Source organism: Hypanus sabinus, chromosome 3 (assembly GCF_030144855.1).
Source record: "Hypanus sabinus isolate sHypSab1 chromosome 3, sHypSab1.hap1, whole genome shotgun sequence".
Classification (NCBI taxonomy): Eukaryota; Metazoa; Chordata; class Chondrichthyes; order Myliobatiformes; family Dasyatidae; genus Hypanus; species Hypanus sabinus.
In genome coordinates, this window is record NC_082708.1 from 2,013,688 (window position 1) to 2,027,348 (window position 13,661).

At 45.7% G+C, this 13,661-nt stretch overlaps 1 protein-coding gene across 1 annotated transcript in view; it reads right to left on the bottom strand.

Moving 5' to 3' along the window:
• LOC132390970 (F-box/WD repeat-containing protein 7-like) overlaps positions 1 to 13,661 on the bottom strand; it is a 306,269-nt gene that overhangs the window by 40,671 nt on the left and 251,937 nt on the right. Inside the window, exons 8-10 of the mRNA XM_059963517.1 lie at positions 7,172 to 7,308; positions 6,283 to 6,396; positions 5,045 to 5,226 (exon numbers count right to left, since the gene is read on the bottom strand). Coding sequence (XP_059819500.1) covers positions 5,045 to 5,226; positions 6,283 to 6,396; positions 7,172 to 7,308 — 433 coding nt within the window. The remainder of the gene's footprint in view (positions 1 to 5,044; positions 5,227 to 6,282; positions 6,397 to 7,171; positions 7,309 to 13,661) is intronic.

The following is a 13,661-nucleotide window of genomic DNA, read 5'->3' on the forward strand; positions in this document are numbered from 1 at the left end:
CCCAGGCCCCAAACTCACTGCTGCAAATGGCACCAGTATTCGGACGTACGGCCCGCGAACTATCTCACTGCATTTCGGGTCCAGCCGTTTCACTTGGACTTTCATGTTGGCAACGGTGTCACAGCCACTACTAGGGGCAAATTTCCTACGAGCCAACTGCCTCCTGGTTGACCTAAAAGGCCTGCGTTTGGTTCATGCCGAGATGTTCCAGACTTTCCAGCTTGGAGAAGCCAAGATACTGGCTTTCCACCTGGATTCCGTGACCCTCTCAGATAATTAATTCACCAGGGTGTTGGCAGAATTCCCCTCCATAGTCACCCCGCATTTCTCTATGGCCGACCCCAAGCACAGCGTGCAGCAGCACATCCCCATGCAAGGACCACCGCTGCACGCTCAAGCTTGCAAGCTCCCATCCGCCAAGCTCCACCTCACCAAGGAGGAGTTCTGTAAGATGGAAGAGATGGGAATCGTACACTGTTCAGACAGCCCGTGGGCATCCCCGCTGTACGTGGTGCGCAAGTCCGCAGGAGGATGGAGGCCCTGGAGAGACTACAGAAGGCTCAATGACGCCACTACCGCCGACAGATACCTGGTACCCCACATTCAGGACTTCATGGCAAACCTGCACGGTGCGGCCATCTTCTTGAAAATCAACCTGGTCAGGGGATACCATCAGATCCCAGTGCACCTCGACGATGTGCCCAAGACAGCCCTCATCACCCTGTTCGGCTTGTTCGAATTCCTGAGGATGCCTTTCGGTCTCAAGAATGCAGCCTGAACTTTCCAAAGGCTCATGGACTCTGGAATGCGGCCTGGATTTTGTTTTCATTTACTTGGACAATATCCTGGTGGCCAGCAGTTCGCACCAAGAACACGTGGCACATTTGCGCCAGCTCTGCCTATGCCTGAGCGACCACAGACTGGCAATCAACTTCTTGGGCCACAGAGTCAATCGACATGGCGCAGTTCCCCTACCGGACAAGGTCCAGGCCATCCACCAGTTCCCCAAGCCCAGCATGGTCAAGGGCCTGCAGGAGTTCGTACGGACGGTCAACTTTTATCATCGGTTTGTGCCGGCGGCAGCACGCATGAGACCCTTGTTCAGCCTGATGGCCAGCAAGGCCAAAGAAGCAGCATGAGACGCGGAGTCCACGGAGGTGTTCGAGCAGGCCAAGGAGGCGCTGGTAAAGGCGGCCCTCCTAGTGCACCCGAGAGTCAATGTACCCACGGCACTCACAGTCGACGCTTCCGACACGGCAGTTGGCGGAGTCCTGGAGCAGCTCGTCGAGGACCAGTGGCGACCACTTGCTTTCTTCAGCCAGCACCTACGGCCACCAGAGGTGAAGTTCAGCACTTTCGACAGAGAGTTGCTCGTGCTCTACCTGGCTGTCCATCATTTCCGGTACTTCCTCGAGGGAAGGGCGTTCACCGTGTATACAGTATCGGACCCATGGTCGGTTCGGCAGCAGAGGCACCTGTCCTTTATTTCAGAATTCACCACGGACATCCGCCACATCGCAGGGAAGAACAACATTGTTGCCGACACACTGTCTCGCCCCTGCCTCCACTCAGTAGGCATAGTGTCCTCAGGAATAGACTACACAGCACTGGTGGAAGCACAACGGTCAGATACCAAGACCCCGGCTTACCGCACTGCCGTTTCGGGGCTCCAGTTGGAGGACGTCTTCATCAGATCAATTCCTGTGCGATCTTGTCTACTGGCAAACCCCGACCCATGGTACCAGCAGCATGGAGGCACCAGATGTTCGATATGCTGCACGGCCTGGCCCACCCATCCATCTGGGCGTCCATCAAGCTGGTAGCGGACAGATTCGTCTGGCATGGTTTGTGCGAACAGGTCGGACACTGGGCCAGGACCTGCATACACTGCCAGACTGCTAAAGTCCAGCAGCACGTGAAGGCTCCCCTCTAGCAGTTCCAGCTGACGCACAGGAGATTCCAACACATCCACGGGTACATCATCGGCCCCCTGCCAGTCTCCCGGGGCACCAGGTATATCTTTACCATGGTAGACAGGTTCACCAGATGACTGGAAGCCGTACCACTGGCAGACACGTCCACTGAGTCCTGCGCCAGGATGCTCATTGCAAACTGGATCATCAGGTTCGGCCTCCCAACGGACATCACCTCTGACTGAGGGCTGCAGTTCACGCCTGGTTTGTGGACAGCACTGGCGCAGCTCCTGGGCACCCAGCTGCATCACACCACAATCCCCAGTCCAACGGTTTGATGGAGCAATTCCACCGGCATCTCAAGCTGACCCTGATGGCGTGCCTCAGGGGCCCCAACTGGACAGATGAGCTTCCCTGGGTCCTACTGGGCATCCGCACAGCCCCCAAGGAAGACCTGGACCCCTTTGTGGAATTGGTCTACGGCACCCCCCGACAGTCCCAGGCAAGTTCGTACCAGAGGCCGAGGTTCAGAAGAAACTCCAGCAGCGGTGCTAACGAGGTTGCGGAACAAGGCAGGGACCCTGCCACTGGTCCCGACCTCCAGGCATGGTCCCATGTCATCCTTCACCCCTAAAGACCTCCGAGACTGTGAGTATGTTTTTATTCGCAGGGGCATGCACAGGTCACCTCTACAGCAGCTGTACGAGAGACCCTTCAAGGTGATCCAGCACGACGGAACCACGTGTGTCATGGAGGTGGGTGGCCGGGAAGAGACTTTTACAGTGGACTGCCTCAAACCGGTGCACTTGGACATTGAGGGTACCCGCACCGCGCTGGTGAGTTCGTCCATCCAGGCAAGCCACTCCCCCGATGGACATTTCTGGGGGGGGGGGGGGCGGCCCGCACATGCGGGACTCAAACTGCCATCGGGAGCCATGGGCACACACGTGCTGGCGTGTTTGGAACTACCTGCTCAGGGCAGACCTTCCGGGGACAGTCTGACGTCATGTCCACCCCGCGGGTCGCAGGGGTCGATGGGAGGGGAGTTTTAAGCGCGCGATTTTGAATCAGTAAAGGCATTCTGAGTTCAGGTCTCTCTGCCTCCATGTGTTTCTTTAGTAGCGCATTGCGCGCAACTACAATACCTAGTATGTTGGCCTTCCCAACCACTGATTAAAGAAATTGCTTCTCATTTCTGTAGAGAGCTCAATATAAAGGAACCCTTAGGAGGGAGTGATCAAAGTAATATATAATTCACCGAGGTTTGAGAGAGAGAAGCTAAAGTATTACCGAATTACGGAGGCATGAGAGAGGAGTTGGCCAAAGGGATTAGAAGGGGCCACTAGCAAGGGTGAGCAGCAAAAGCAGGATTTGTTAAAAGTAATCCAAAAGACATGGGATTGTTTCATTCCAAAGAAACAGCATTTGAAAGGGAGGAAGGGACAAGGTAAGTCAAGATCAGTATAAAAACAAATGAAAGGGCATACTATACTGCAGGAATTAGGGGAAGCCAGAGGATTAGGAAGCTTTTAAAAACAATAGAAAGCAAATGAAAAAAGCAATAAGGGGAGAAAAGATGAAATATGATAAGCTAGCTAATAGTATAAAAAAGTCACACAGTCAGAGAAAAGTACAGCACAGAAACATGCCCTTCAGCCAATCTTGTCCACGTCAAGCCATTTAAACTGCCTACTCCCATCGACCTGGTGTTGTGGCATTTACATTGGACTTCGAGGTGAGTGGTCCTGGGTCGAATCTGGCCAGCTCCTTGCAGGTTTTCCATCCGTGCTGAGTTGAGTGTCCAGCAAGCAACTCAGCCTTGTAAAAAACAGACAAATGCTAAAGAAATAGCAAGATTGCCACCCAATGCGCCACAAGGCACAGAGAGGTTAAATTTAAATCCCATGGACCTCCACCAGAACCATAGTCCTCCATAACCCTACCATCTATTGCCTATTCAAACTTCTCTTAGAAGCTGAAATCAAGCTCGCATGCATCACTTGGACTAGCAGCTTGTTCCACACTCTCACGATTGCCTTGAGTGAAGATGTTTTCCCTCATGTTCCCCTTAATCTATAGCCTCTAGTTGTAGTCCTACCCAACCTCAGTGGAAAAAGCCTGCTGAGATTTACCCTATCTATAACCCTCATAATTTTGAATACCTCTATCAAATTTCTCAATCTTACACGTTCCAAGGAATAAAGTCTTAACAAATCCAATCCTTCCTTATAACTCAGGTCCACCAGACCTGGCAACATCCTTCTAAATTTTCTCTGTACTCTTTCAATCTTTCTTACATATTTCCTGTAGGCAGGTGACCAAAACTGCACACAATACTCCTGATTAGGCCTCACCAATGTCTTATACACTTCAACATAACATCCTATCTCCTGTGATCAGTACTTTGATCTATGAAGGACAATGTGCCAAAAGTTTTCTTTACAGCCTCACAACATTTTCAATACATTCCCAGATCTCTCAGTTCTACCACACTCCTCAGTGCCCTACCATTCACTGTGTAAGACCTACCCTGGTTGGTCCTACCGAAGTGCAAAACCTCACACTTGTCTGCATTGAATTCTATCTGCCATATTTCAGCCCATTTTTTCAGCTCATGCAGATCCCTCTGCAAGCTCTGATAGCCTTCTTCACTGTCCACTCCAATACTGGTATCATCCACAAATTTGCTGATCCACATTATCATACAGATCACTGAAACAGATGACAATAACAAAGGACCCAGCACTGATTCCTGATGTGCTCCACTGGTCACAGGCCTCCAGTCAGAGAGGCAACCCTCTACTACCACTCTCTGGCTTCTCCCACAAATCCAATTTACTACCTAATTCTGAATGCTGAGTGACTGAACCTTCTTGACTAACTCCCATGCGAGACCTTGTCAAATGCCTTGCTAAAATCCAAGCAGATGACAGGTTACCAGAAGTTTTTTTTTCAAATATAGAGCAAAAGATGAAAGAGTGGACATTGGACCACTGAAAAATAAAGACAGGACAAAAGGGTTTAAGATTCAGTTTGGGAGCTGATATTGTCCCTTAACCCACCTGCAGGCTTGAAATTACTGCTTTATACACACACACACACACACACACACACACACACACACGCCTTACTTGTTGCCGTGGAGGTGCATGCACCGGACAGTGGAGGCATGGCCATAAAGCGTGTGTATACACTCGCCCGTTTCTGCATTCCACACTTTCAGGGTGCGGTCTGTTGAACCACTAATGACGATGCTCCCCCTCATCTGCGATGACCAAACTCCACCCGTGTGTCCAACCAGAGTCTGCACACACTGTAAGGTAATAAATAGACAACTTCCATACTAACATGGCAAAAAAAAAAGTGAATTAGAATTTTTAAACAAAAAGTAATTATGAGTTGTGGTATAATGAAACATCACCTGCCTGTCACCTTCTTCCCTTTCTCCCATGGTTCACTCTCTCCAATCAGACTGCATCTTCTTCAACCTTTTTACCTCTTCCAACCATCACCACCCAGCTTTTCACTTCATCCCCTCCTTCCCCCACCACTAATCACCCCCCCACCTATTTTCAAGCTTGTACTTTTGATTTAAGTCTGCAATCCTTCCTCCCCCCACCTTCTTATTCTGTTTTCTTCCTCTACACACAATCAATGCTTTAGGAACACACACAATGCTGGAGGAACTCAGCAACCCAGGCAGAAAAAAGTACAGTCACCGTTTTGGGCTGAAACCCTTCGTAGGACTGGAGAAAAAAACTGAGTAGATCTGAAAGGTGGGGGGACGGGAGAGATAAACATTAGGTGAAACTTGGAGGAGGAGGGATGAAGCAAAGAGCTAGGAAGTTAATTGGTGAAAGGGACTGAAGGCCATGGAAGAAAGTGTGGTGGGGGGAGGCATTACTGGAAATTTGAGAAATCGATGTTCATGCTATCAGGTTAGAGGCTACCCAAACAGAATATAAGATGTTGCTCCTCCAACCTAAGTGTGGCCTTATCCCAACAGTGGAGGAGGCCATGGATGAACATATCAGAATGGGAATGGGAAGTGGGATTAAAATGGGTGGCCACTGGGAACAAGAGTTCGGATGGCTGCCTACTGGCCTGAACATTGAAGGTCAGCCTTAAACAGAAGGAAAGGACTGCATTAAATGTCACAATATTAGTGTACACTACTGGAATGAGTTTGCAGTTCCCAGAAAATTGATTAACACTTGGTCTCGATAACCACCTGCTCCACTCCAGCACACCAATGTATCTGAATGAAATCGGGTGAGTAGGAAGAGGAGATGAGTGTAACGGTTTCAACTATGAGGCCAAGCATCAGTGAGAAAGAATCCTACAGACAACAAGACAATATTACACATACCTCGCCTGTTAATGCAGACCATACTTTAAGTGTGTTGTCATCTGAGCCGCTCAGAATACGATTTCCTGAGAACTGCAGACAGGTGATGACATGGTCATCATGACCTTTCAACACCTGAAAAAAAACAGGGATACTGTTGATGATAAACGTCTATTCACCAAACACAGGAACAGTAAATCAGCAGGAATTATTGATTTGTAACCCTCCTAATTTCATATTGGTCTCCTACACCTGATCCATTTACAATTCCTGAAGAAAAAAACCTCACCCATAAAATGTACCCATATTCCAATTTTAAGCAACATTTCTTCCACCTGTAGATTCCTGTCTGAATACTGTAGGGAGCAGGATGCTACTGTCCTTCATATCTCTCTCTCTCTTTTTTCCCTCCTTGCTCTACTTCACCCCCCTATAGAGTTATAATGTTAAGTATACTATACTGTAACCTGTAGACGGGAAAAACATTTTTGGGAGAAGATAATGTTAACCACTTCCTTATATTAAAAAATAATCCTAGAAATTGGCTCCGGCGGGAATTACCATCAACCTCAGACACTGACTTTAGAAATCCAATTTACTTATCAATAGAGAAACTTGTATTTCAATACTGATAGAAATTAACTCCACAATCAGATTCCTGTCTAGCTAGCATGTTTTCTACTTGGGTAACCCACTTGGGGTAATTTGGAAGCCCAATCTCCTCCATTCAAACTGTGCCATACTGCACCAAGATATCCTGTGAGTCACTGGACTCAATACGCACTGAGGAATTTTCTCAACAGCTTTGAACTGAACAGTAAGCTAGTTTAAAAAGACTTTCCTTGTGTATTCAGGCAGCTTCCTATGAAAACCTCCAATCATTACCTGTAGTAGTATTGTACCAGCTTACCTTTGGAGGTTTGATCTCTCCGGACCGCCAGTTGGTGTCGATTTTGTGCTGCCGCATGAAGGCCGATTTCCACGGACTGTACATGAAACCTGTACTGAGCATTCGACGCCGCCGCAAGTACAGGGGCTCCTCAATCACTGGGAAGGAGACAGTGACCAGCAGAACATTAATGGTCATGGCTAGGGTCTCAGCAAATTCATTTTAGAGTAAAATACTACACCACCTCTTTATTGATTGACATTGAGCTCATTGCCCCACCTCCTCTGGCTTATTGTGTATTATGAACAGCCAAGGGAAGTCCATATGACTCAAGCCCAGAATTTGGGGGGAATTGAAGAGATTGTTCAGAGAACAAGGAAAATGGGATTAATGGAGTGTAAATGGGAGGCTGATGGATCAGTGTGGACTCACTGGGTCTGATTCTGTAGTCTACTGGTCAATGGCTCATTCAGCTGAAATAAAATAAAGTGGAACAAATTTAAATTTCCCATAGTTTGCTTTTTTTTAAGTCCCTAGGTACTATGCACATTAAACAAAGATCAGTGAGGGCTCAAGTGCAGTTCTGCAGGTGACAGTGTTCAGGCTTTTTACAGTTAATCTCACTAAGCGATTGAGCGCTGCACAAACACAGTTATAAACTCACTAAGTGCACCAAGGTTAAAGGAAGCATAGTGGATTACAGTTAATTGGGCCTTTGGTTAATCAGGATAGCCACCTATTTGGGACAACCCTTAAAAACAAAAAACTAATCGAGAAAAGAGCCGGGATTCCCTTTGTTTTATCTGGGACACTACACCATTTAATTGGGGCAGGAGATCAGACAGTTTCTAACTAGCACCACTCACATGCACTCAGTGGCCATTACATTGACTTTCAGTGAAAAGCTTTTAAATAGCATTAGCTGCACATGTTTTTGTTCAAAAGCAGTGATTTTTCTCCCTGATAGTTTGCAAAAAATAAGTAGAATGATTTTGCTCACTATGGTTTCAAGCATTCAGACTTGGAGATGCCAGAAACAGCTGGGAGTGAAAATGAAACCACTTCACTACTTCATTAAGTTAGGAACTATGAAAAACTTGAAGGTATTGACAGTCATTTTGAATGTTACCTCTGGTCCCCACCAGACACTTAGGTCTCACCTTTGGCTCCAAGCAGCTGTTTGCATGTGACAGCAGCCACACCCTGGTACACCATTTTGACAGGCAGTGTGCTGTCTTTACGACAGTTATTTAGTTTATAATATTTTCGCTTAGTAATTCATTCGATAGTATTTTCTAGTTAGAATTAGAAGTGTTTAAAGTATATTCATTGCATGTAAAATATATCGGCATGCGATGACGTCACATCCGGTTTCGCTGCGTCTTGTGGGAAAATACCGGTTTGAAATTAGCGCGAGGGTGGGGGCTTACCACGAGGCTCACCTGAGCAGAAGTTGTTTTGCAGGCATGAGAAATCACAGTGAGAGCAATGCTGTAAGTTAATAGATAATCGATATATTGAACTAAGATGTTAATGCCGATCCTGTTAGAAGTAACGACGGTAGATAATGTTTATGCTTTCGTTAGTTAAAGAGTCGCGGATAGTTTGCATGGAAGTGTATTTAAAGTAGTCAATGGAGCAGGTAAACTCTCCCTGTATACTGCACCTTAGTGTAATGTAGTTATAGTCACCTTTGCAAGTATTTACACTTGAAATGTGATATTAAGGAAGGAACAAATACTGTATCAATCTTGTATTGTTTTATCAACAGTTTTCACCATATGTTAATGTGAAGAGTGAACAGTAAATGGTTAATCTTACTGTGATCTGGTCTCATTGACTGGTTTATCTCGACGTTGAATTCGGCATTATCAGTTACACGCGAAGGAGAACGTTACAGGCAGGTTAAACCAGGTGAGGGTAATGGGTGGCTCTCATACCCCAGTGAGAAAGGGCTGTGTCTGTCCTAGCATGCAAAGTCAGAATGGGCGGATGAGATCCAGCAGCTGGGAAGACAGTTCTGTAATGCTACACAGACAGCAAGGGGCATGACAAGGCACAGAATAAATCATGGTTGTCCACTGCAACCAAAGGAGACCCCAAATTGTGACATTAGTCGTCCCACCAGACTCAGACTTCCAAGGTTGAGAGAGCAGAACTGACCCAGTGCTACAACTTTTCCACCTTAAAAGCTGTTCTGCACAGGTTTCCTCTCACCGTCACATCTGATGGACAACAAACAGTAGTAATAATAGTGTTATAATTTGTGTTGTATTTCAGTTCAATACATCATTTGTTACTCACATTAAATGGTAGTTTGTCTTCAGATCTTTTTAACTACTTCCATGAAATTTCAATTAAATAGGTCAGCTGCTTAATTGTGCCAAAATGTACTTGACATGATGTGTCTCAATAACTAACAATTTATACAGTATTTACATAGCTGCTTATAACTGACACTAAGAAATTATTCCAAACATTAGCAAATGATATCATTTTCAAGACAAGAATAAAAAAAGACTCACAACTTCAATATTGACAACTGTGATTGAGTACCTAGGCCACTACAATACCATAAGACCAAAGGACATAAGAGCAGTATTAGGCCATCTGGGCCATCAATCATGGCTGATCCTTTTATCTTTTCCTCAACCACAGTTCCTGGCGTTCTCCCCATAACCTTTGATGCCATGTCCAATCAAGAACCTATCAATTTCTGCCTTAAGTAGACTAAACGACCTGACCTCCACAGCTGCATGCAGCAACAAATTCCACAAATTCACCACCCTATGGCTAAAGAAGTTTCTCCACATCTGTTTTGAAAAGGCTTCCCCCCTCAATTCCGAGGCTGTGACCTCTTGTTCCAGACTCTCCCACCATAGGAAACATCCTTTCCACATCTACTCTATCTAGGCGTTTCAACATTCGAAAGGTTTCATTAAGATCCCCCCATCATCCTTCTAAGTTCCAGCAAATACAGGCCCAGAGACATCAAACATTCCTCATATGATAACCCTCTCATTCCTGGAATCATCCTTGTGAACCTCCTCTGGACCTGCTCTAATGCCAGTACATGTTTTCCCAGATCAGGAGCCCAAAACTTCAAAATATTCAAGCTGAGGCCTCACAAGTCCTTTATAAAACTTCAGCATCACATTGTGGCTCCCTTTACCATGAAGACAGAATGTGGAAGATCATTAGATTTGCATCTTAAAAATAATACTCAATATTACAAAATAGAAATGACATTGAGAAAGCTGCAGGGCAATATATGGGAAAATCATACTTAGCAAATGTGAGTTGTTCGAGGACACAGGAGCGGAATTGAGAGAAGAGCCTATTGATGTATTTAGTTTTTCAAATGGTATTTGACAAGAGGCCAGTGCACCAGATGAGAGCTCATGTTATTGGAGCCCATGTGCATGCATCAATTCATAAAAACATTAAAAACCTACAGCACAATACAGGCCCTTCGGCTCACAATGCTGTGCTGAACATGTACTTAGTTTAGAAATTACCTGGGGTTACACATAGCCCTCTATTTTTCTACACTCCGTGTACCTATCCAAGAGTTTCTTTAAAGACCCTATTGCATCCGCCTCCACCACTCACCACTCTCTGCGTAAAAACGTACCCGACATCTCCTCCTTACCTACTTCCAAGCATTTTAAATCTGTGCCCTCTCGTGTTAGCCATTTCAGCGTTGGGAAATAGCCTCTGACTAGCCACACGATCAATGCCTCTCATCATCTTATACACCTCTAACAGGTCATCTCTCATCCTCTGTTGCTCCAAGGAGAAAAGGCCAAGTTCACTCCACCTATTCACCTACTCAGTCAGTCCGGATCGGGAGCAGCATCTCCAACACCATCACACTGAGCACGGGTTCCCCCAGGGCTGCGTGCTCAGTCTACTGCTGTTCACTCTGCTGACCCATGACTGTGCTGCAACACACAGCTCGAACCACATCATCAAGTTCGCCGATGACACGACTGTGGTGGGTCTCATCAGCAAGAACGATGAGTCAGCTTACAGAGAGGAGGTGCAGCAGCTAACAGACTGGTGCAAAGCAAACAACCTGTCTCTGAATGTGAACAAAACAAAAAAGATGGAACGCATCAGGAACGCATGGAGCAACCACTCCCCGCTGAACATCTCCTCGGTAGAGATTGTAAAGAGCACCAAATTTCTTGGTGTTCACCTGGTCCTTCAACACCAACTCCATAGCAAAGAAAGCCCAGCAGTGTCTCTACTTTCTGCGAAGGCTGAGGAAAGTCCATCTCCCACTCCCCATCCTCATCACATTCTACAGGGGTTGTATTGAGAGCATCCTGAGCAGCTGGATCACTGCCTGGTTTGGAAATTGCACCAACTGGGATCGCAAGACCCTGCAGTGAAGAGTGAGGTCAGCTGAGAAGACCATCGGGGTCTCCCTTCCCGCCATTATGAACATTTACGCTACACACTACATCTGCAAGGCAAACAGCATTATGAAGGACCCTGCTCACCCCTCATACAAACTCTTCTCCTTTTGCCATCTGGGAAAAGGCACCAGAGTATTTGGGCTCTCATGACCAGAATATGTAAGTTTCTTCCCCCAAGCTATCAGACTCCTCGATACCCAGAGCTTGGACTGACACCAACTTACTGCCCTCTACTGTGCCTACTGTCTTATTATTTATTGTAATGCCTGCACTGTTTTGTGCACTTTATGTAGTCCTGGGTAGGTCTGTAGTCTAGTGTAGTTTTTTTTCTGTGTTGTTTTCACTTAGTTCAGTGTAGTTTTTGTACTGTTTTATTTAGCACCATGGTCCTGAAAAATGTCTCATTTTCACTGTGTACTGTACCAGCAGTTATGGTCAAAATGACAATAAAAAGTGACTGGACTTGACTCATACAGCATGCTCCCCAATCCAGGCAACATCCCGGAAAATCTCCTCTGCACCCTTTCAATAGTTTCCACATCCTTCCTGTACTGAGGTGACCAGAACTAAGCACAGTATTCCAAGTAGGGTCTGAACAGGATCCTATATAGCTGTAATATTACCTCTCGGCTCCTAAATTCAATCCCATGGTTGATGAAGGCCAATGTACCGTATGCCTTCTTAACCACACAGTCAACCTGCGCAGCAGCTTTGAGTGTCCTATGGACTTGGACCCCAAGATCCCTCTGATCCTCCATACTCCCAAGAGTCTTACCATAAATACTATACACTGTCATCATATTTGACCTACCAAAATGAACTACCTCACACTTATTTGGGTTGAATGCCATCTGCCACTTCTCAGCCCAGTTTTGCATCCTATTAATGTCCCACTGTAACCTCTGACAGCCCTCCACACTATCCACAACACCCCAACCTTTGTGTCATCAGCAAATTTACTTTCAGAACACTAGGGTGCAGTTCCTCTGGTCCGAGTGACTTTGTGTACCCATAGGTCTTCCAACTTTTTGAGCACCTTCTCGTAATAGTAACTGCACCCACTTCTTTACTTTTAGACATTACAACATCAGTCATTCTGCTAGTGTCTTCCACAGTGAAGACTGATGCAAAATACTCATTTAGTTCATCAGCCATCTCCTTGCACCCCCCCCCCATTATTTCTCCTGCCTCATTTTTTAGTGGTCCTATATCCAGTCATTTCACTTTTACTTTTAACATACTTGAAAAAACTTTTACTATCTACTTTGATATTACTTGCTAGCTTGCTTTCATAATTTATCTTTTTCCTTCTAATGTTTACTTTAGTTGCTCTCTGTAAGTTTTTAAAAACATCCCAATCCTCTATTCACCCACTAATTTTGGCTTTGTTATAGCCTCTTTCTTTTGTTTTTACAATAGCTTTGACTTCCCTCGTCAGCCACGGTTATACTATTTTACCATTTGAGTATTTCTTCATTTTTGGAATACACATGTCCTGCACCTTGATCATTTTTCCCGGAAACGCAGGCCATTGCTGCTCTGTTGACATCCCTGCCAGCAGCTCCTTTCAATTTACTTTGGCCAACTCCTCTCTCAAACCACTGTAATTTCCCTTACTCCACTGAAATACTGCTAGATCAGATTTTAATTTCTCCCCATCAAATTTCAAGTTGAACACAATCATATCGCGATCACTGGTTCGCAGGGGTTCTTTTACCTTAAGCTCTCTAATTGCCTCTGGTTCATTACATAACACCCAATCCAAATCCAGTGTAGCTGATCCCCTAGTAAGCTCAACAACAAACTGCTCTAATAAGCCATCTCTTAGACTCTTTTGAGATCCATTACCAACCTGATTTTCCCCAATCGACCCGCATGTTAATATCTCCCCTGACTACCGTAACATTGCCCTTTTGACATGCCTTTTCTATTTCTTTTGTAATCTGTGGTCCACCTCCCAGCCACTTTTGTGAGGCCTGTATATAACTGCCAACAATGTCCTTTTACCCTTGCAGTTTCTTAACTCAACCCATAACATCTTTGGATCCTATGTCTACCGATTTGATGCCTGTTGGCTGCAAATAAAT